The sequence below is a fragment of the Martes martes genome (assembly GCF_963455335.1).
Source record: "Martes martes genome assembly, chromosome: Y".
Classification (NCBI taxonomy): Eukaryota; Metazoa; Chordata; class Mammalia; order Carnivora; family Mustelidae; genus Martes; species Martes martes.
The window spans coordinates 18434783-18457802 of NC_137907.1; the positions used below are offsets into that span (position 1 = coordinate 18434783).

At 61.7% G+C, this 23020-nt stretch overlaps 2 protein-coding genes across 2 annotated transcripts; both read left to right on the forward strand.

Annotated features, from left to right (window-relative positions):
* The first annotated feature begins 2845 nt into the window (after positions 1-2845).
* LOC308337809 (testis-specific Y-encoded protein 10-like) lies at positions 2846-4772 on the forward strand. Its single transcript, XM_080796008.1, has 5 exons — positions 2846-3216; positions 3356-3467; positions 3567-3712; positions 3807-3891; positions 4593-4772. Exons 1-5 carry the CDS (start codon positions 3157-3159, stop codon positions 4613-4615), a joined length of 426 nt encoding a protein of 141 aa, XP_080652134.1. The 5' UTR covers positions 2846-3156; the 3' UTR covers positions 4616-4772.
* A 16052-nt stretch (positions 4773-20824) lies between these two features.
* LOC308337811 (testis-specific Y-encoded protein 10-like) lies at positions 20825-22751 on the forward strand. Its single transcript, XM_080796010.1, has 5 exons — positions 20825-21195; positions 21335-21446; positions 21546-21691; positions 21786-21870; positions 22572-22751. Exons 1-5 carry the CDS (start codon positions 21136-21138, stop codon positions 22592-22594), a joined length of 426 nt encoding a protein of 141 aa, XP_080652136.1. The 5' UTR covers positions 20825-21135; the 3' UTR covers positions 22595-22751.
* The last annotated feature ends 269 nt before the right edge of the window (positions 22752-23020 follow it).

The window sequence follows — 23020 nt, forward strand, 5'->3', positions numbered from 1 at the left end:
ACCTTAGAAGGCAGCCGGCATGAACTCTGCGCAGCTCGAACCCCCGCGATAACATTAGTCCAGCCGCCCATGGAGTGGAGCCATGGCGCAGAGCCACGCATCCACCGCCGGTTCAGGAGACGGAGCCGAAGAAGACCTGTGCGAGGGCACAGAAGATGCCGTGGCCTCAAGAGTCGGTACGGACCTGCCGGGGACACGTGGAGGGTGAAGAACCGCCGGAGCAACCACGACAGGCACCTCCGTGTACAGGACGCGGCACGTGTGGCCCTTTGACGACTGAGATGACTGAGGTGTGGTGTAAGAAACCCGTCTGTTCCTGTAATGCTGGGGGAGACCGGCTTGCACTGGCTGCACACCAAAATTGCCCCAAGCCTACCTTGTTGGCCCAAAGCCACACGTTGGGTATCCTCTCTCCACGAGTGGGGGCCAGCCCTGGGGACGTGACGGGCCAGCCCTGGGGACGTGACGGCCCAGCCTCAAGTTCTGCTCACGGTCTGACCTGGTGGCCCGCAGGGGAAGGCTAGAGAAGATGTGTTCTCCTCTGCAGGCCAGACAAGCTGGGAACGCCTTCCCCACGGCATTTGTGGTTTCGCCCGAATGCAACGGAAGACACTCAGTCTCTGGAAGTGAAGGTACGTGCGTACGTGCTGTGTCACCTGGGAGCCAGCCCCAGCTTCTTGCCTCCGGCCTCCCAAAGGGTGCACACTGTAGTCACCTGGCCGCCAGACAGAATGCCCAACTGCCCATCCACAGGGTTCGCCCAGACATTGTCTCAGGGGAGGGGCATCCGGATTCACGTTGCCGGATGCCCTTGGCTGCACGAAAGGCACGCCTCCCTCTGTGCTCCATGCCAAACACACTGAGTGTCTGTGGGTAAGTGTGTGTGTGTGTGTGTGTGTGTGTGTGTCTGTGTGTGTTTGTGTCGGGGGCACCCAGCTTGGGACCCTTTCCCTGGTCACGTGACCAGTGGCTAGTCACAGAGGAGAAGAGGGCTCTTATTTCATGGGAAAGGAGGTGCTCGGACAGGCTTCTGCATCTTGCTTCCTGAAGCCTTCATCTTCCAGAGACCCTGTGGCCAGAGAGTGGGCAGAGAAACAGCGCCCTGAAGACAAACACCGAGTCGGGGGAAGAGGGAGAGCAGAGCATGGGGAAAGGACAGGCGGAGAGACGGATTGAGCACTCTCGGTCCCTCTTCTCCTGAGCAGCCAAGGACGTGGCCTGGGGGCAAACTGTGGCCGAACCCCCGCCCCCTAGCCCCGTGCCCCGAACAGGCAGACCGCTTCCGACCTCTGTCTCCTGGAATGGCCCTATTCCGCAATGCCTGGGCTGACGTTTCCACGCACGCTAGGCCAGGGTTCCCGGTGGTGCATACGCTGTCCTCAGTCTTGGACGATCGTGTTGGGGAAGGGCAAGGGACGGTTTCGCATTGACAGGCTACAAACACCGGGTGGAGAGCGGGCTGGAGGAGGCCACGGGATGGAGGGGAGGGGGTTGTGGGCCCTGGGGCCTGGGGCGCCTTAGGTAGAGCCCGAGGCCACCCTGGAGGAGGCGCACTGGCTGCCTCCCTGGCCGGCTCCCGCAGGGGGTGAGGGGCGGGGCCTGTGGCGGCCACGCCCACGGCCTTGCCGCTGGCAGCACCTGGGGTCCGGCCATTGTCCTGGGCGTGGATCAGGCCTCCTTCGCGCCGAGGCCCCACGCGTGCCACCTCCACCTCGGCCCCGTGGCCTCCTGGCCGGAAGCCCTTGTGCGCATGCGTCCCAGACTCCGGTGGCTTCTGCGAGGAGACGGCTGACGTCCCCCCTTCGCTGGGCCGCGGAGCTCCACTGCCGGGCCGCCTGCGGGAGCCGCGTGCTCACCCCTCCTGCTCCGTTCCTCCGCAGCTGCCCCAGCTGGGGGCCACATGGGACGCGGGACTGCCCCCCAATCCTGACCGACTCCGTCGAGGGAGGGGTCCATCGGGACGCGGCTGTCCGCGGACATATAGCCCCACCCCCAGAAGAGAGGCGAAGGTGCTGCTGGGCCTAGGCGTGGGGATGGCGGCAGAGCCAGCGCAGGACGAGGAGGGCCGTTGGGAGAGAGAGGGCGCCATCCTGGTGGTGGAGCTTGTGCTAGTGGGGGATGACGTAATGTTGGTGTGGCAGCTTGCGGTGGTCCAGGTGGCAGAGGACCCCGGGGAGACTGAGGAGGAGGACGAGGACGAGGACGACGAGGCTAGGGAGGTTGGCAGTGAGGCTGAAGAAGAGGGGGAGGCTGAGGAGGGCGAGGAGACTGAGGAGGAGGAGGAGGAAGAGGAGGAGGAGGAGGAAGAGGAGGAGGAGGAGGAAGAGGAGGAGGAGGAGGAGGAGGAAGAGGAGGAGGAGGAGGAGGAGGCTGTTGAGGATGAGGTTGCAGAGGTACCAGAGGTGCAGGAGGAGGAGGAGGAGGAGGAAGACAGGAGGGAAGAGGCCTGGGAGGAGAGCCAGAAGGAGCGAGAAGCGCAGGAGCTGCAGGAGAAGCAGGAAGGGGAAGAACGGCCAGAGGCACGGCCAGGTCCGCCCCCGTCCCCGCCCCAGGCCCTCGAGGCCCTGCAGTCAGAGCTGGAGCCCATGAACAAAGACGCCAGCAGGGCCTACTCTGGGCTCAAGCTCAGGTTCTGGCAGAGGCGACGGCGTCACCTGGACCACCGAAGCGCCCTCATCCGGGGCATCCCTGGCTTCTGGGCCAAGGCTGTATCCTTGATACCTTCACGGAGGGACCCCGATGTGGCCGGGCTAGCGCAGGAGACTCCTGTGGCAGGGGGCCTGCGTTGTGGTGGCCTGGCTCATGCCTCGGTGATCACGACAGTTTCGAATCCCTGCTTCCGGGTGGGGGTCCCTGGTGGGGCCGCAGGTTGCCCTCGATGTGCCGGGGAGGGGGCCGTGGGTGGGCAGGGAGGTCACCGAGGATTTCCAGCTTTCTGTGTTAGTGCCCAGCAGGGAATTACCTAACTAACTAATGCAGCAGGCCGTGCGGGGGCGCAGGGGCCCTTGACACAATCTGTGAGGTGGAGTGGGTCCCGGTGGTAGGAGGGGAGATGCAGGGCGCACTTGCTGTGCAGACCTGCTCTGTTGTTGTAGCTCTTTCTTCTCCAGCCCTCGGAGAGTCCTTGACCCGAAGCAGTTTGTGAACCACCCGCAGATGTCAGCCATGCTCAGTGAGCAAGATGAAGGCATACTTGGCTCCATGACGGATTTGAAGGTCTGGCCCGGGAGATGGAGGCCCGGCCTGGGGGATGGGAGAAGAGGGGGTAACAGAAGCGATTCCTCCCCAAGGCCAGGAGGGGAAGGGTCTGCTGGACAGAGATCTCAACCCTCTCCCCCACTTTGCCGCCCGGCAGGTGGAGGAACTCGAGTCTCCCCGTGATGGCCGCAAGATCCTGCTCTTCTTTCGCGAGAACTCCTACTTCCGCAACGACGTCGTTGAGAAGGAGTATGTCCTCAGGGCTGCTGGTAAGGGGCCTCTGCGTGGATGGGCGGCAGCAGGTGGAGGCGGCAGGGTTGAACCTGATGCATCATCCAGCGCCTTCGCACGGACCCTTCCTCTTGCAGGGTACGAGCCGTCTCATTCCACTCCCATCCAGTGGCACCACTGTTACGAACAGGAGGCCTGTAGCCGCAGACGCCACAAGAGCAGCCTTAACTTCTTCAGCTGGTTCTCTGACCACAGCTTTGCCGGGCCTAGCAGGATAGCTGAGGTGGGTCCCTGTGACAAACCGCGCACGTGAACCTGCCTGTGCTCCCCAGCGGACTGGGATGTGCATCTGAGCCCTGCCCCGTTTCCCCTGCCAGATCATCATGGACGACCTGTGGCCCGATCCCCTGCAGTACTACGTGAGGAAGAAGGCCCCAGCAGAGGGAACTGAGAGGAGGGCAGGTGAGACGCCCAGGGCGTGGGTGCTGAAAATGCTCCGTGCGGCTCCGTGGGAGCTGGGCTCCACAAATGCAGAAACGGAGGCTTAGAGGAACACTCAAGAGGCGGTGACCCCGTGTCCAAAGGGCATCACCGTGAGTCGGGGAGGGCGGTGTCAAACTGGTTCTGCCTGGGAAGCTTGAGGCAGGCGGGTCCGGCAACACCAGTGAGCAGAGCCGGAGAAGCAGTCGGCTCAGCAGCTGCCTTGCGGGAAGTGCCACTCCCTGGCCGTGAACTCCTGCCCTCAGGTCTCCTCGCCACCGCCTCAGCTTTGAGCCCACCTAAGCACCTCTTGCCAGCCTTGGCGCAGATGTCTGCGTTCCCTGGCGTAAAGGCTCATGCGTCACCCCGTCACTTTTGTGTGTTCATCGGTAGAGTCCTCCCAGTCATCTCCCTGGGCAATCTCCTGTGCCCACCGCAATCAGCCAGAGAACACTGGAGAGCGTGCACAGATACCGTTGCTATGTGGGTGGAGGAAATGTAGGGGGATCGCCATCAAGGGCCGGGGAGAGGGGCAGGGGAGAATGGCCTCCGTTCCCCGAAAGGGCCTTGAAACCCTCAAGCAAACCTGCGTGTGGCCCGTAGAGGATACTCACCGGCCGCCTCATGTGTGCCCGGGTGACTGTGTGCCCGTGTGTCTGTGTCTGTGTCTCCGTCTCTCCCAGGGAACTTGAGCATGTTGAGGTGAATACGCAGAAGCCTTGCCCTTGACCCGGAAAGAGTCCAGGACCTTCAGATGGAGCCGGATGATCAGCCTGGTCCCTCCCACAGGGAACACCTCCAGTCTGGTGCCTGGGAGAAACACAGGGCCGATTGAGGCCCCCTGTAAAAATACTGAAATGTGGAAAAACGACGTCAACCGTGTTTATGTGTGTTACTGTGTGTACGCTCACACACGGTCGTCTTCATGGAAAGGGGCAGGTGGGGAGCCTGAGCTCATGGGATTCCCGTCGATGCTTACTACTCTGCCCCGGCATCCTTATTCCGTGGAAGGGGTGGGGCCGTATGCTGGCCCAGAGGTCCAGGTCACACGAGCTCTGGGACTGCATCCCAGCGTGGCAGAGGTCCTTCCCCTAGGGATGGTGGAGGTGGGCAGGGAGAGGAGATGAGCGAAAGGCCAGCTAACAGGGCCCATGCCTTCCCTGGGGAAATAACAGAGGTCAAAGAAAGGGAAGGGCGAGCCAGGGCCAAACGTGTCCAGTGTCAACTTTTGGTGGATGGCGATGACCGTCTCCCAGAGATGCTCCCTGGTGGATGACCTCACACACAGAACGGGTGGGACTGTAGTTTCATTACTCCGTTGAACCCCAGTGCCAGGGCTCTCCTTTCTTCTAAACAAGGGGCCCAGGCCCTTGCTGACACAGTCATCCTCTCAGCCCCAGATACAGCGGGAGCGAGTGGGGGCCAGGCCCTGTGGAGGGACTGTTGGAGAGGGGAAAGTGGGAGGAGGGAAGGTAGGAAAGATCACCCTGTCGTTCTGGCCCAGGTAGCTGGGCGGAAGCATAAATTGCAGGGAAAGGCACGCTCGCGCGCGCGTGCGGGCCCGCACACACACACACACGCACGCGCGCGCGCACACACACACACGAACACCATCGGGTTCCAACCGCCCTAAGCCACAGAATATTTAGCCACTCACATACACTGACACATACTCAGGAGCAGAGCCAACACCCCCAGCCAACACACAGTGATTCAGTCACCCTCATGTCCTGACACGCACACACTCACTCACCCTCCCAGGCACACAACCTTCACCCACTCACATGTCCAGAGACACGCTCACATACTGACAACCCCACGCAGCCCCATGATCCCCACTTCCCGGCTTCCCTAGGACGTTGGCTTGGGGTCCCCCAGATGGTCAGCAGAGGAGAGGGCAGAGTATTGCTGAATGCGAGACCCAGGACACCCGCCCGTGTGCTGTCTGTCCCGTGCTGACCCCGAGGCTGATCTGCCTCCTTCTCCGTGGTCTGAAGGCAGGTGCCCAATGCCCTCTATCCGCTTAGACCCCAAAAGGGAAATGCCACCAAAGGGCACCCCTAGTCCTCACCAACACCCCACGGAGCACGCTCCCCTGGTTAAGGGCCAAGTGCGCGCAGGCTGCTTTGACCGTGTAGGGCACCGTCCATCTTCTGAGGTCTTGGCCTCACTCCTCCCACTTTCAAATTCTTTGTGACTTTGGGACTCAGAGGCCAGTCTCTTGCACGGAGCATAGATGTGGCCAGCTTTTCAACACCTGCCCGTTCTGCTGTCGTCCACATCTTACTCCAGTGCTGTGAAGCCCCGTTACTGACCAGCCCCGTTACTGACACAGGGCAGTCCACAATCACAGTACTTGGTGTCTGTGTACTCCCTGGCTGTTTCCACCCTCTATTCCTCCGTGACTTCCCCATTTGCTGTCTCATGTTTTCGGGAAACATGACAGCTGCCCTGGTTGACACCACTGGATTCAGCTCTGCTCAGCCGACTTGTTGCTTCCCCACGCGTGGGTGGCCCCTTCCTCACAGGCGATGTGTCCTTTGGGTCTACATGCATCGCAAAGTATGAATTCAGCTGGGGGCAGACCAGTCCTTGCCTCCCCGCCTCCGCCCTTCCTCGCCGCGCCCTGCCTGTCTCTCCCTCCCCATCCCTGTGCACGGCTCTCCCTCCTGCCCCTGTCCCTCTCTTCCCTTCTCTCCCTCCCTCCCATTCCCCCTCTCTCCCCCAGCTCTTCTTCTCCTTCTGGGCTTCTCTCCCTCTCCTCCCAGTCTCCCTCTCCTCCCCCTCCCCCTGTCACCACCCCAGCCTTCTCCCTCTCCAAGGCTGTGCTCCTGTTCCTGCGGTAACACCAGAGGAGCCTCCTCTAGTGGTTTGGGCAAGGTTGCAAGTGCTGGGTCAGTTTGGATTGTACCAGTAATTCCAAAGTCTGAGCTGTCTCACGGACTGTCTCAGACATTTGTTTCTTCGCCCCATAGACAGCCATGCATCTTACTCCCTGCAGGGGCGTTTGTGACACTTGTTGCGACCACAGCCCCTGCACTTAACGCCTGCACTAAACGCCAAGGGAGTTCCTCCTGCGTCTTTCTGGTCAAAATCCCCCAGGACACACCGACCCACTCCTTCTAATAGAGGCCCTCCCACGATGCAACCGCAACGCTGGTGGCCTTGCCATCACCCACGAGGCCTTCCCTGACACCTCAGGCGGCAAGCATCCTATCCCGCCACAGCACCCGCCCCCGCCCCCCGGAGCAGACCTCTGTGAGGTGTGGTCTTGTCTCAAAGGACCGACGTGGGGAGTACCAGAGAAAGGGCACTTGGGCTGTGCATGCTCACTTGGCCATCCCCTCCCCGCACGGTACTCCACTCAGCCACCGACGCAGTCTAAGGGAGAACTTGGAGCGGAGCTGGAAGAAAGACACAAGAGCCCTTGCATGCAAGTCAGGTGGAGAAGGAGAACGCAACGAGGAAAAGAGACACAGAAACAAAGCGAAAGGGGCCGCTCAGAGGAAAGCACCTTGGGAGCAAGTTTTACCACTGGCTTGGGCAGAGGAATTTGCAGAGTTTCTCTTTGGACTGAAAGCCTGGCCCAGTCGCATGCTGCCCAGTCGCAATCACGGACCTCACCGGGGCCGGCTTAGCAGCTCTGTAGGCACCCCGGTGGCCAGGGACCTCGGCTCTTTGCAGAGTAACTTCAGGGAAAGTACTTGGCGTGCAGTTCCCTTCTCTTCCGGAAAGCTGGGGCGGGGGATGGGGGGTGGGGGGCTGGGGAGGCGGATGGCCCCTGCACGCAGCACCTTGGCGGCGGGCTCCTGGCGCCGTGCACCACCGGGCAGGCCCAGGGCGAAAGCCACGTGGCAGTGACGGGGCGCAGGTGGGGCAGCAGCTGATGCCCCCCGGGCTCTCCCCCAGGTCCCCTAAGAAGGAGCGCGGGAGGCTTTCGCGCGGCGGGCACACTCGGCATTCAGCCGCCGGATTTCAATTCCTGGCGCCAGCCGAGGGGCCCCAGACGGACGGACGAGAAAGGGACGAGTGGGGCTGGGATACCACGGCACTTGCGGGAAAGGCCTGACAGGGGTCTCTGAAGAGAACGTTTGGGGTTGAGAGGCGCGGAGGCCACCGCGGTGGAGGGGCTCGGGCGGGCTCCCGGGCGGGCTCTGGTGCGGCCAAGACACAGGGCGGGTGGTGGCCACGCCCACTGCCCTGGCACGGGTTAGACCCGGGAGCACGCCGCGTCCTGCGCGGGGCTCGGGGGCTCCATCCGGCCCAGGCCGCATGCGTGCCTCCCCCCGCCCCACACCCCTGCGCCGCCCGTGTCTGCCCCGTCACCGCCCGCCCCGGGGGCCTGTGCGCATGCGTGCCCCAGGCCCGCGCACTCTGCTAGGCGCTGCCGCCCAGCGGCGTTCCTGGGCGCTGCAGCTGAAGCTGCCGGTGCCGCCTCCGTCGCCTTCAGTCCCCAGCGGCCGGCGCTCAGGGCCAGGGCCACATGGAGAGTGAGTCGAGGTCCGGGGAAGGCGGGGCTGCCCCAGAATCCTGGAGCACCTTGGTCGCAGACGAGGGCGGTGAGGAGGCGGGGGCCCTCAGGGAGACCGGCTCCTGCGGGCACGCGGGGGCGCTTCTGGCCCTCGAGGCTGCGGGGGTGGTGGCAGAGGCTGTGCGGGAAGCTGAGGCCCAGGGGGGCACAGAGGAGGCCGGCGCGGGGCCGGAGTTGGTGCTGGTGGTGGAGGATATCGCGGCGGTGGTGGAGGTGGTGGCGGTGGAAGTCGAGGAGGTGCTGGCGGCGGAAGACGAGGAGGTGCTGGCGGTGGAAGTCAAGGAGGTGCTGGCGGTGGAAGTCGAGGAGGTGCTGGCGGCGGAAGACGAGGAGGTACTGGCGGCGGAAGACGAGGAGGCGGCGCAAGCACAGCAGGTCGAGAGGCCGAAGGAGCTGTGGCAGGCAGAGCCGGTGCCCCGGCCCGACCCAGCCGGGGCCGCACTTGCCGCGCTGGAGGTGGTTCAGGAAGCGCTCCGCTCTGTGGACGCCCAAGCCTCCAGGGCCTACTTGCGGCTGAAGCGCAGGATGAATCGGAAGCGCAGTGGTCACCTGGCTCGAAGAAGGGCCATCATCCAGGGCATCCCTGGCTTCTGGGCACACGCCGTATCCTTCAGCCTGCTGGCTGGGTTTGGGCACCTGTGGAGGAGAGTGGGAGCAGGGCAGCAGGGTGCAGAGCCTCAGCCAGGGGCAGGAGAGCTGCGGGGATGGGCCTCGCTCCCCCAGCCGTGGGCCCCAGGCCTCCAGCGCTGGGCACCTCGCGGCAGTAGGCCGCCCAGGCAGCAGTGGGCCCAAGGCGGGAGCAGTGGCCCCAGCCTTCTCCTGCACAGCAGAGGGGCAGGGGCCAGCAGAGGGTGGTCCCGGAGGAGGTGGGTGCGGGGAGGGAGTGGGCGTTGGGGGGAAAGGCAGGGGCTGGGACCTGTGCATTGCTGCCTGAGCAGAAGGTCCGGGCCAGTGCTTTGGGGCTGCAGCACCCCAACAGGCCTCTGCGGTCGCGGAACCCGGGTCAACACTCTGGACTCCTAGTGAAGCCCGGTCCCACTTGGCTCAGAGCAGATGCTGCAAGGAAAGGATTTGGGGGGTGCGTGGGGCAGATGGAGAGGCTGCGCGCCTCCTTCCCGGTCCTTCCCAACCTGTCTTTTTGGCGAGGTCACGGCAGACCTAGAGTTCTGTGCGCTTGCACTCATTGAGGGTCAGTCAGCGGGCTGGCCGACTTCAGCGGCCCCCGGGGCCCTGGACACGGTGCAGGGGTGCTACAAACTCTGTCTCCGCAGGTCCTACTGAGGCGGGCCGAGGCCCCTGGCCCAGGTGCTCACAGACACGTTTCCTGCCTCCCTGCCTCTCCGTCTCCACGTCCCCCACCCTGGCTCGCTCTCTCCCCGCCTGCCGTCCCTCTGCAAGTCTCTTCCTCGGGGTTTGGGTGTCTCTGTCTCTCTCTCTCTCCTCCTTCGCGCCCCGTCCTCCCACACTACCCCTTTCCTCCCTCTCTTGCTGACCCTGCCAGGCTCTTGCTTGGCACCCTGGCTGTGCAGCCATGCTGCAAGTGAGCGGAGCAGCCCCCTTGTGGGCACAGAAGGTCCCTCAAGAGCCCAGGGCTTCAGGGGAGCACACAAGCAAACACGGCCGTGAGCGGGGGACCGAGCCCATCCAGACATCCAGCGTGGTGACTGACCGCCTCCTGGCCCAGCCGGCCCCGGGCACAGGCCAGACGGACTTGGGAAGGCAAAGCAGGCAGGCTCTTGGCCTCGCCCTGTTGATCCTCCAGCCCAGCGCCACCCCAGGGCAGAGCATGGGTGACGAAAGGGCAAGCGCTGAGGAGGCTGGGAGTGTGGCGGTGCCTTCTGTTTGTGCACAGGCCCCATTCGGTCCCTGGCTCTCGGTCGGGAAGGGCCGGGGGTTCCCGGGTGGTTCCCGGTTCTCTTTCCGGAGCACTTGCCGTCGAGGCTCCTTGACCCAAGGCAGATCCTGAATCACCCGCAGATATCAGCCGTGACAGGTGACCAGGACGCAGACCTGCTCAGCTACATGACCAATTTAGAGGTTAGCCCTGGAGACGGAGGCCGGCGGTGGTGCCTTGGGAGTGGGGTTGCAGCTGGAGGGGCTGCGGCAGGGTTGCTCAGAGCCGCGCTCAGTCCCCTTCCCCCTCCCCGTCCTCTCGCTTTGCTGGGCCAGGTGGAGGAGCTGGTTCATCCCAAGTACCGCTGCAGGCTGATGTTTTCCTTTGGGAGCAACCCCTACTTCCAGAACGACGTGATCGTTAAGGAGTATCACCTTAGCATCGCCGGTAAGAGTGGGCCTGAGCTTCAGGGGAGCTGGCGGAGGGCCGCCGGGCACGTGGGCCCCGGGAACGGGAAGGGAGGTGTATGGGGTCCTGGGGGCGGGGGAGGGATTTGGCACCGGAGGGGGAGAGGTTGTAGGTTGGGAGCGAGAGCGGGCGTGGGGCCCTGGCCATGGACGGCCTCCCTTAAGTTTCCTCGTCCTGCAGGATATAGGGCGACTCGTTGCACCCCAGTCCAGTGGTTCTGGGATGAGGAACGTGGAGGTGCCAGCCGCAGGCGAGACAGCAGCAGCCTGAACTTCTTCAACTGGTTGTGTGACCCCAGCTGCCCGGGGCCCAACAGGATGGCCGAGGTGAGGCCCCTGCGGCCTTCGTCCGCCACGGTGATGCTGGGGCCCCGGCTGCTGGGGACCGGGGCCGGGGGCCCCACGCTCACCTGGCCTTTTTTCCCCTCCCAGATCATCATCGAAGAGCTGTGGCCCAATCCCTTGCAGTACTACCCTAGGCCGGAAGGCGGCCCATGGGAGTGAGCTGAGAGGAAGACCTGTCGGTAAGGAGCCCCGAGGGCTGGGTCCTGAACTGTGTGGGGAGGGTGCCCGGGGACAGTCAGTTTCAGGGCGGGGAAACTGAGGCTCAGAGGAGCCTGGGCCCACGCAGCAGCTGGCAGGGTGGGAAGTGAGCCTGGGGCCACTCAGAGCACACCCACAGGGCGGAGGAGGTGTCTAGTCCGGCAGGTGCCTGCCCCCCATGCTGTGTGCCGGCAAATCCCTGCTCAATCGGGCGAAGCAAGGCTTCGCCACCGCCTTTTCCTGAACTGTCTCCCGTGGCTGTCGGCCCCTCTCTCGGTCCTCCTGCCAACGCCTTCAGTTGGGGATGGCCGGCCTATCTTGGGGAGTCGGGCTCCTTGTCCCGTCCCCGTCGTGGGCCACGACTCCCGGGCTGCCCTCCACGTTCCTGAGCACCGCCTGGCCTCCCGCAGCCATACGGACATCCTGGGAAATGGCCCTAGGCCGTCCACAGGAGGGTCGTGGCGCCCTCGCTGGGGAGGAACAGGGATCCCACGGGGACGAGGCGGGCTCGCAACATCACGTTGGCGATCCCGGCAGCATGTGTTTTCACAAATAGCTAAGATTTTTGTGTGTGTTTTCCTGTTTGTCTCTGTGTGTGTGTGATGCGTGTGTGTATGTGTCGGGGCATGGCCGCTGTGTGGAAGTGGACATCAGAGAGCACCCGAGTTTGACCACCGAGACGAATTTGATGAGGCCTCCACCGTTGAGAGACATGGATGGGCTCGTCTCCGTGGTGCTCTGCCTGCACGGGACAGAAACAGGGACAAGGATCAGCAGGGGCGGCGCTAGAGAGTATCCTGCCCAATGCTGCAGGGACAGGGGGAAGGGCCATAAACAAGTTACAGAGCCCTTTGGGTCCATGTGTCGGCTTCTGTCGGGGGCACGGGAAATAGCAAGGAGGAAATCAGCCTGCTGGGATCCTCCAGCCCCCATCCTGTTGGATTCCATGGGTGGGCGTGATGGAGAGCTTGGGGGCCGGGCGCAGCAGGGCTGGGCCTGGGGAGAGAACCCCACCCTTCCTAGGCAGGATCTGGCCAAGGAGGGGAAAAAGGTGCAGCTCTCCCGGTGAAGTCTTGTTCTTTAGAGCAGGGGGCCCAGGAGGGTCCAAGGTGCTCCCGAGCGGGGCCCTGGTGCCCCCTTGGCTCCTCGCACCACCATATTCACATCGCTTGGAGAGCTTTTCCAAGTTCCCCTGCTCCTGGAAGTGTGCCCTGCGTTGCTGAGATGCGAGGCCATGCATGCTTCTGGTCAGGTCCAGCACAAACCCAAGGGTCCCGGCAGGACCAAGGGGGAGGCAGTCCCTCACCGTCCCTGTGGACACCAGACCCTCCTGCAGGTAACACCACCCACCGCAGGGGACAGTTCCACGGATATGTGAGGGTACGCCAGTGTGGTCCACAGGCTGTGTGACATCGTGAGTCTGCTGTGTGTGAGGGAGCAGCTGTGGGCGGGTCCGCATCCGTGTGTGTGTGTGTGTGTGTGTGTGTGCGCGCATTTTCAAGCACCTCTGACCACCTGAGCATTCCTCTGAGCTGAGGACCATGTGTGTAGGATTCTGCACGTGTGTGTGTGGACTTGCATGTCCTCTTTTGCTCCCCTGTGTGCAGGCCGTCATGGGTGCGTGGGCGCTTAGCTTGTGTGTCTCGTATGTGTGTGCGCGTGGGTGACCAGGGTGTATGCCTGCATCCCGGAGACAGGGTGTGTTTATGTTTTGCGTCTGTGTGTGTGCACACCCATGGGTGAGTGTGTTGCGAGGCCTCGAGTGACTGCATGCACACCGGCGCCGTGTGGGCGTGTTCACGTGTGCTGCAGGTGCATGCCGGCGTGTGCACACGTGTGTCTCTGAGTGTGGCCACGTGTGCTTGCCTCATGTGTGGGTGGAGGCTTCAGGTGCACGCACGCGAGAGTGTGTGGCGAGTGTGAACGTGTGTGTGCTGGACGCCGAGTGTGTAGGTGTCTGTTTCTTGGTTGTGTGTTCCCGTGAGCAGGACTGTGGTTTTGCGTGGCCGAGTGTCATGCCTGCGAGCTGGTTCCGTGCATTTTTTTGCGTAGGTGTGTGCTTCTACGCACAGAGGCATGTGTGTATGCGTGCACGCAGAATTCTGTATGCCTGGGTGAGGTGAGTGGTGTGTATTCGGTGCGTATGCATTTCCAGGCACCGCTGGGTGTGTGACCCTGCAGGGCTACGCATACAAGGCTGTGTGCCGTAGTCCTTGCCTGGGAGTGTTTTGTGTGCATACCCTTGTGTGCCCACAGATTCCTGTGGTGTGTTTGGGGACTTGCAGGCCCAGGGGTTATTGTGGTTTTGGGTGTGTACCTGTGCGTGTAGGTGTCGCCACCCTTGCAAGCCTCGGTGCTGGAGACTCTGTGTGTGTGTGTTTTTCTGTGCGTGTGTGTGCGCGCGCGTGTAGGCATGTCTCTGTGTGAGGGGATAAGTGGGAATGCCTCTGTGCCATCGAGCAGGTGTATTCACTGTGTGTCTCCTCTTCTGTAATCAGTGTGTGTGTTTGTGTGTATGGGGACAATTGGAAATGCCCTTATGCCGTAGACCATGTGTTTTCATTGTGTGTCTCCTCTTCACTAAGCAACGTCTGCGTGTGTGTGTGTGTGTGTGTGTGTGTGTGTGTGTATGTGTGTTTCTCTGGGGCCTTCTTTGTACACAGTTGTGCTGGAGAGTTTGGTGTGTGTTGTGGGTACATGTTTCCATGTGAACTTGTGTTTCCAGTTGTAGGGCTGAGGGTGCATGTCTCTGTGACATGAGATAGGTTGTGCAGGGAGTGCATGTGGGTTTGCGTGGGCTTAAGCGCGTGTGCACGTACGTGCGTGTGAGTGTAGCGGTTGACTGTGCATTTCTATATCAGGGAGGATGTGTTGTTTTCTCACATGTGTCTGAATCCTCAGGGCGTGCGCATATGAGTGTGTGTTTTGGACCCTTGAGAATGCCTGCGTGTCAGATTCTGTGGATGTTTCTGGATTGCGGGGGATCACGGGCATACTTCCTTTTTGAGCAGGTCAACTGCGTACGCCTGTGCCGGAGACCTTGTATGGGTTGTCTGTGTGTACGTGTGCTTGCAAGCGCACGTGTGTGTTGGTGTACTGTGTGTGGTGTGCTCTGTGTGATTGCAGAAGCATGAACCTGTGTGTGTGTGTTTGTGTGCCTGTTTGAGTGGCTACGTGTGTGTTCCTGTATGACACAGACCATGTGTTTTACTTACATGCTTCTGTACCCTCAGGGCTATGTGTGAGTGTGTCGTGCTCAGATGTAACGTCGTGAGTAGCGTATGCCTGCGTGCTGGAGTTTGTGGATGTGTTGGGGTGTGTGTGTTAGTGTTCTTGGGCACACCCGTGTAATGGTTTTTATGGTGGTGCCACATGCGTATGCCTGTGCCGGACACCTCGTGTGAATTGGGTCTGTTCTGGGTGTTTTTGCAAGCACCTATGTGTCTGCAGGCAAGGGATGGTGTGCATGCTTCAGATCAACATGAGCGAGTGTGTACACAGTGTGTACAGTGGGTTCGAGGAGAGTATGTGTGTATGTGTGTGTGTGTGTGTGTGTGTGTGCACACTTGATGGGCTACTTGTGTGTTCCAGGATGACGTAGACCATGGGTTTTGCTTACGTGCTTCTCTATCCTCAGGGGAGTGTGTGTGTGGTTGCGTGTGTTCTGTGTGTGTGTGTGAGTGTGCATGCTCCGATGTGTTGGCGTCAGTTGTGTATGCCTCTGTGCCAGGGGTTTTTGATGTGGTCATTTCCGTGTGTGAGTATGATGGTTCCGCGACACACGTGTGTATGTATTTTGGGGCCGGGACTGTATGTGTAGGCCTTTGCCGAGACCTTCTGTGAGTCGTATGCATTGTGTGTGTGTGTCTGTGTTCGTGTTTACAAGCCCCTATGTGTCTGTATGCAAGGGCTGCTGTTACAAGCCTGAATTTCATACCGAGGAGTGTGAGTTTAGTGTGTTCAGTAGGTTTCCTTGAGCGTGTGTGTGTTTGTGTGTGTGCGTGTGTGTGAATGGAGCTTGTGGGTGTGTGTTTGCATTTTCATGTGTCTGTGTGTGTGTGTGTGTGTGTGTGTCTGTGCGCATGTGTCATCTCCACGCCTTTGTATCAGAGATAATGTGTGGGTGCGTGTAGCATGTGCATGTGTTTGCACGAACACACGTGTCTTGTATGTCACTCTGTGTTTAGATGAAAATGTGAGTCTGGTTACGTGTGGCCTCATGCACGCCTGGGTGCCGTGAGTCTGTGTGTGTGGGGGGGTATGCATGTGCCTCTCGATGACTTGGTTTCAGGGATCATGTGTGGGTGTGCAGGGTATGTGCGTGTGTTTGGACGAGCACAGACGCATCACGTGTTTCTCTGTGTTTCGAAGAACACGTGAGTGTGATTTTGTGTGGCCTCATGCACGTCTGGGTGTCGAGAGTCTGTGTGTGTGTGTGAGTGTGTGTGTCTGTGATGTGTGCCCAAGCCTTTGGACAGGGTCACGTGTGTATGAGTGTGTTGGGAGTCCCTGGTCGGGAAAGGAGAGGGCCCATGGCACTTCCCGCTCTGCTGATTATGGAGAAAGGGGCCAGTGGCGGAGTGCAGCCACGTCCCTCCTGACACACAGACCTTGTGTGCATTCCATGGTTACTCAGGGTTCTCTGTCCCCTCTCGCCGCAAAACGCACACGGGCCAAGGCAAGGCAGGCACGTGTCAAGCACACCACCCATCGAGGCAGCTTGCACGGATGGTGCCGGTGTGGGAAAACCCTAGGGGTCTCAGTGTGTGTTACAGAGGGGCTCAAACCTTGTACCCGCCTCTGTGTTGATTAGCCAAAGGCAGCAAAGAATAAGAAAGAATCCGTGAGCAGCACGTTCCTCCAGAGGAAAGAGCCCTGCGGGGAGCTCTCCTCCCAGTAGAAAGGCCATCCTGGACTCTGTTCTTCTCCTGTTTGGGCCGGTCTTGTCCACCTCCTGTGTACCAGGCGGGGAGGACGAAAAGGAGAGGAGCTGAACCCACAGGCACGTGTTCCCTGCCTCAGCGAGGGGCACCCAGCTTGTTGCTCCCTGAGCCAACAGGGGTTTCCCAGCACCACTTCTCACCAGTCCGGGGCTCGCCCCTCCCCGTCCGCTCGCCCTGCACTCACCCCGTCTTCGACGTTCCCCACCGCCTGCACCTCAGCTGGGCTTGGGATCTGGCAACGTGTGCCCACGAATGGATCCCGGCAGAGCCTCCCAGCGGCCCCTGTGGTGCTATGCCGACATCTCATGCTGTTTGTGGAGTCCTGACCTCATTGCCTTGGGGAACTGGGTTCCCTCCTGGCGGCCCCGGCAGCTAGGTGTAGGTCGAGGAGGGTTTGGCCTTCGGGCTCGGGAACCCTGCCGGCTTCACGGTTCGGGCCTGAACGTCAGCAAGTCTGCCCGCGGTTGGTCAGATCTCAAGTTGGGGATCTCAAGTCCGATACAGCCCCTCAGGGAGAATTCTAGGGTGGTGGAGAGCAACGGGCCAAAGGAAGACTGCTGGGGCCATCGTCACGTCTTCTGGTCTCCTTGTCGCCTAAGCTGGAGAGTAGCCTCACAGCTCCCCCAGGCCAGTCCGTGGGATTCATCGTGTCGACAAGATGGAGGGGAAGTCCCAGGCATGCTGACGGTTGCAGCGGGGCTGCCCGCGGGGATCCGGACGTGGAGGACCCCAGAACGTGCTGCGCTCGCCCCACCCACTTTCCCTAGAGCCCTCTGCGGCTCGCTCCTCGGGGCTTTTAGGAAGGGCCTGCCGAGCTCTACAGGGGAGAGGAAAGGCTGGACGGTGCCGCTAAAGCGCCTCCCAGGTGTCTCCCATAAACACAGGCGCTCCGCTTCCTTGACTGGGGGATGCCCCGCCTGCCCCGGAAAGAGGTGTTTAGGATTGGACCCCTGCCGCAGGTCGCATGGCTTAAGCTGTTGGGCGCATCATAAGGACATCGGGTTTCCTCCCAGGGCCTTAGGGTGCAAACCAGGGGATGTGGCTCGTGCACATCTGCCTGGAGTTCAGGGCAGGTTCAGGGCAAACACGTACGTGGCGCAAGAGGGCTGAGCGCCTCCTGAAGAAGACCGCCCGCTCCAGGGGCTTAATGGCCAGAGCTGCTGGGAGACGGACGCTTGCTACGGGACTGGAGGACCCAGGGCAACGGTCTTCCACGCATGTGGTCTCGCAGGCAAGGGATGGGGCGCCCAGAATGCGTGTGTGCTTTCCAGTGTACGTGTGTCGAGGCGACGGGGACAAGAAACAAGGGAGGTGCCCTTGAAACCCAGCCTCCCGTGAGGTCTCCGTTCCAGGCTGCTTACCTCTTGTCCTTTGGCCCCTCTCCTGTTCCTTCCCTAGCAGGGGCAATGCCAGATGTCTGTCATTGCATGAATGTCTGTCTCCCTGGATTGCGAGTGGACGTGGAGATCATCCACATGATGGCTGAACACATGGAAACCACAGTCCAAGGCCGTGGGGGTGCATATGAAATCCGGTCCACTGCAAACCCACCGCAGACCCGGCTGGGAACGGAATAGGTCTGTCCGTGCACGCGCTTCCACATGCACGTGTGTGTACATGGAAGGCCACGCCTGTGTACCCCTTTCCCACGGTGTTACAGCCAGCTGCCCACACGGGTACCTGTGGGCACGCAAAGAAACCTTGGTCTGAACACACGGGTGTGTAAGCACTCGGCTGTACTGAACACCGCTGGCACCTTAGAAGGCAGCCGGCATGAACTCTGCGCAGCTCGAACCCCCGCGATAACATTAGTCCAGCCACCCATGGAGTGGAGCCATGGCGCAGAGCCACGCATCCACCGCCGGTTCAGGAGACGGAGCCGAAGAAGACCTGTGCGAGGGCACAGAAGCCGCCGTGGCCTCAAGAATCGGTACGGACCTGCCGGGGACACGTGGAGGGTGAAGAACCGCCGGAGCAACCACGACAGGCACCTCCGTGTACAGGACGCGGCACGTGTGGCCCTTTGACGACTGAGATGACTGAGGTGTGGTGTAAGAAACCCGTCTGTTCCTGTAATGCTGGGGGAGACCGGCTTGCACTGGCTGCACACCAAAATTGCCCCAAGCCTACCTTGTTGGCCCAAAGCCACACGTTGGGTATCCTCTCTCCACGAGTGGGGGCCAGCCCTGGGGACGTGACGGGCCAGCCCTGGGGACGTGACGGCCCAGCCTCAAGTTCTGCTCACGGTCTGACCTGGTGGCCCGCAGGGGAAGGCTAGAGAAGATGTGTTCTCCTCTGCAGGCCAGACAAGCTGGGAACGCCTTCCCCACGGCATTTGTGGTTTCGCCCGAATGCAACGGAAGACACTCAGTCTCTGGAAGTGAAGGTACGTGCGTACGTGCTGTGTCACCTGGGAGCCAGCCCCAGCTTCTTGCCTCCGGCCTCCCAAAGGGTGCACACTGTAGTCACCTGGCCGCCAGACAGAATGCCCAACTGCCCATCCACAGGGTTCGCCCAGACATTGTCTCAGGGGAGGGGCATCCGGATTCACGTTGCCGGATGCCCTTGGCTGCACGAAAGGCACGCCTCCCTCTGTGCTCCATGCCAAACACACTGAGTGTCTGTGGGTAAGTGTGTGTGTGTGTGTGTGTGTGTGTGTCTGTGTGTGTTTGTGTCGGGGGCACCCAGCTTGGGACCCTTTCCCTGGTCACGTGACCAGTGGCTAGTCACAGAGGAGAAGAGGGCTCTTATTTCATGGGAAAGGAGGTGCTCGGACAGGCTTCTGCATCTTGCTTCCTGAAGCCTTCATCTTCCAGAGACCCTGTGGCCAGAGAGTGGGCAGAGAAACAGCGCCCTGAAGACAAACACCGAGTCGGGGGAAGAGGGAGAGCAGAGCATGGGGAAAGGACAGGCGGAGAGACGGATTGAGCACTCTCGGTCCCTCTTCTCCTGAGCAGCCAAGGACGTGGCCTGGGGGCAAACTGTGGCCGAACCCCCGCCCCCTAGCCCCGTGCCCCGAACAGGCAGACCGCTTCCGACCTCTGTCTCCTGGAATGGCCCTATTCCGCAATGCCTGGGCTGACGTTTCCACGCACGCTAGGCCAGGGTTCCCGGTGGTGCATACGCTGTCCTCAGTCTTGGACGATCGTGTTGGGGAAGGGCAAGGGACGGTTTCGCATTGACAGGCTACAAACACCGGGTGGAGAGCGGGCTGGAGGAGGCCACGGGATGGAGGGGAGGGGGTTGTGGGCCCTGGGGCCTGGGGCGCCTTAGGTAGAGCCCGAGGCCACCCTGGAGGAGGCGCACTGGCTGCCTCCCTGGCCGGCTCCCGCAGGGGGTGAGGGGCGGGGCCTGTGGCGGCCACGCCCACGGCCTTGCCGCTGGCAGCACCTGGGGTCCGGCCATTGTCCTGGGCGTGGATCAGGCCTCCTTCGCGCCGAGGCCCCACGCGTGCCACCTCCACCTCGGCCCCGTGGCCTCCTGGCCGGAAGCCCTTGTGCGCATGCGTCCCAGACTCCGGTGGCTTCTGCGAGGAGACGGCTGACGTCCCCCCTTCGCTGGGCCGCGGAGCTCCACTGCCGGGCCGCCTGCGGGAGCCGCGTGCTCACCCCTCCTGCTCCGTTCCTCCGCAGCTGCCCCAGCTGGGGGCCACATGGGACGCGGGACTGCCCCCCAATCCTGACCGACTCCGTCGAGGGAGGGGTCCATCGGGACGCGGCTGTCCGCGGACATATAGCCCCACCCCCAGAAGAGAGGCGAAGGTGCTGCTGGGCCTAGGCGTGGGGATGGCGGCAGAGCCAGCGCAGGACGAGGAGGGCCGTTGGGAGAGAGAGGGCGCCATCCTGGTGGTGGAGCTTGTGCTAGTGGGGGATGACGTAATGTTGGTGTGGCAGCTTGCGGTGGTCCAGGTGGCAGAGGACCCCGGGGAGACTGAGGAGGAGGACGAGGACGAGGACGACGAGGCTAGGGAGGTTGGCAGTGAGGCTGAAGAAGAGGGGGAGGCTGAGGAGGGCGAGGAGACTGAGGAGGAGGAGGAGGAAGAGGAGGAGGAGGAGGAAGAGGAGGAGGAGGAGGAAGAGGAGGAGGAGGAGGAGGAGGAAGAGGAGGAGGAGGAGGAGGAGGCTGTTGAGGATGAGGTTGCAGAGGTACCAGAGGTGCAGGAGGAGGAGGAGGAGGAGGAAGACAGGAGGGAAGAGGCCTGGGAGGAGAGCCAGAAGGAGCGAGAAGCGCAGGAGCTGCAGGAGAAGCAGGAAGGGGAAGAACGGCCAGAGGCACGGCCAGGTCCGCCCCCGTCCCCGCCCCAGGCCCTCGAGGCCCTGCAGTCAGAGCTGGAGCCCATGAACAAAGACGCCAGCAGGGCCTACTCTGGGCTCAAGCTCAGGTTCTGGCAGAGGCGACGGCGTCACCTGGACCACCGAAGCGCCCTCATCCGGGGCATCCCTGGCTTCTGGGCCAAGGCTGTATCCTTGATACCTTCACGGAGGGACCCCGATGTGGCCGGGCTAGCGCAGGAGACTCCTGTGGCAGGGGTCCTGCGTTGTGGTGGCCTGGCTCATGCCTCGGTGATCACGACAGTTTCGAATCCCTGCTTCCGGGTGGGGGTCCCTGGTGGGGCCGCAGGTTGCCCTCGATGTGCCGGGGAGGGGGCCGTGGGTGGGCAGGGAGGTCACCGAGGATTTCCAGCTTTCTGTGTTAGTGCCCAGCAGGGAATTACCTAACTAACTAATGCAGCAGGCCGTGCGGGGGCGCAGGGGCCCTTGACACAATCTGTGAGGTGGAGTGGGTCCCGGTGGTAGGAGGGGAGATGCAGGGCGCACTTGCTGTGCAGACCTGCTCTGTTGTTGTAGCTCTTTCTTCTCCAGCCCTCGGAGAGTCCTTGACCCGAAGCAGTTTGTGAACCACCCGCAGATGTCAGCCATGCTCAGTGAGCAAGATGAAGGCATACTTGGCTCCATGACGGATTTGAAGGTCTGGCCCGGGAGATGGAGGCCCGGCCTGGGGGATGGGAGAAGAGGGGGTAACAGAAGCGATTCCTCCCCAAGGCCAGGAGGGGAAGGGTCTGCTGGACAGAGATCTCAACCCTCTCCCCCACTTTGCCGCCCGGCAGGTGGAGGAACTCGAGTCTCCCCGTGATGGCCGCAAGATCCTGCTCTTCTTTCGCGAGAACTCCTACTTCCGCAACGACGTCGTTGAGAAGGAGTATGTCCTCAGGGCTGCTGGTAAGGGGCCTCTGCGTGCATGGGCGGCAGCAGGTGGAGGCGGCAGGGTTGAACCTGATGCATCATCCAGCGCCTTCGCACGGACCCTTCCTCTTGCAGGGTACGAGCCGTCTCATTCCACTCCCATCCAGTGGCACCACTGTTACGAACAGGAGGCCTGTAGCCGCAGACGCCACAAGAGCAGCCTTAACTTCTTCAGCTGGTTCTCTGACCACAGCTTTGCCGGGCCTAGCAGGATAGCTGAGGTGGGTCCCTGTGACAAACCGCGCACGTGAACCTGCCTGTGCTCCCCAGCGGACTGGGATGTGCATCTGAGCCCTGCCCCGTTTCCCCTGCCAGATCATCATGGACGACCTGTGGCCCGATCCCCTGCAGTACTACGTGAGGAAGAAGGCCCCAGCAGAGGGAACTGAGAGGAGGGCAGGTGAGACGCCCAGGGCGTGGGTGCTGAAAATGCTCCGTGCGGCTCCGTGGGAGCTGGGCTCCACAAATGCAGAAACGGAGGCTTAGAGGAACACTCAAGAGGCGGTGACCCCGTGTCCAAAGGGCATCACCGTGAGTCGGGGAGGGCGGTGTCAAACTGGTTCTGCCTGGGAAGCTTGAGGCAGGCGGGTCCGGCAACACCAGTGAGCAGAGCCGGAGAAGCAGTCGGCTCAGCAGCTGCCTTGCGGGAAGTGCCACTCCCTGGCCGTGAACTCCTGCCCTCAGGTCTCCTCGCCACCGCCTCAGCTTTGAGCCCACCTAAGCACCTCTTGCCAGCCTTGGCGCAGATGTCTGCGTTCCCTGGCGTAAAGGCTCATGCGTCACCCCGTCACTTTTGTGTGTTCATCGGTAGAGTCCTCCCAGTCATCTCCCTGGGCAATCTCCTGTGCCCACCGCAATCAGCCAGAGAACACTGGAGAGCGTGCACAGATACCGTTGCTATGTGGGTGGAGGAAATGTAGGGGGATCGCCATCAAGGGCCGGGGAGAGGGGCAGGGGAGAATGGCCTCCGTTCCCCGAAAGGGCCTTGAAACCCTCAAGCAAACCTGCGTGTGGCCCGTAGAGGATACTCACCGGCCGCCTCATGTGTGCCCGGGTGACTGTGTGCCCGTGTGTCTGTGTCTGTGTCTCCGTCTCTCCCAGGGAACTTGAGCATGTTGAGGTGAATACGCAGAAGCCTTGCCCTTGACCCGGAAAGAGTCCAGGACCTTCAGATGGAGCCGGATGATCAGCCTGGTCCCTCCCACAGGGAACACCTCCAGTCTGGTGCCTGGGAGAAACACAGGGCCGATTGAGGCCCCCTGTAAAAATACTGAAATGTGGAAAAACGACGTCAACCGTGTTTATGTGTGTTACTGTGTGTACGCTCACACACGGTCGTCTTCATGGAAAGGGGCAGGTGGGGAGCCTGAGCTCATGGGATTCCCGTCGATGCTTACTACTCTGCCCCGGCATCCTTATTCCGTGGAAGGGGTGGGGCCGTATGCTGGCCCAGAGGTCCAGGTCACACGAGCTCTGGGACTGCATCCCAGCGTGGCAGAGGTCCTTCCCCTAGGGATGGTGGAGGTGGGCAGGGAGAGGAGATGAGCGAA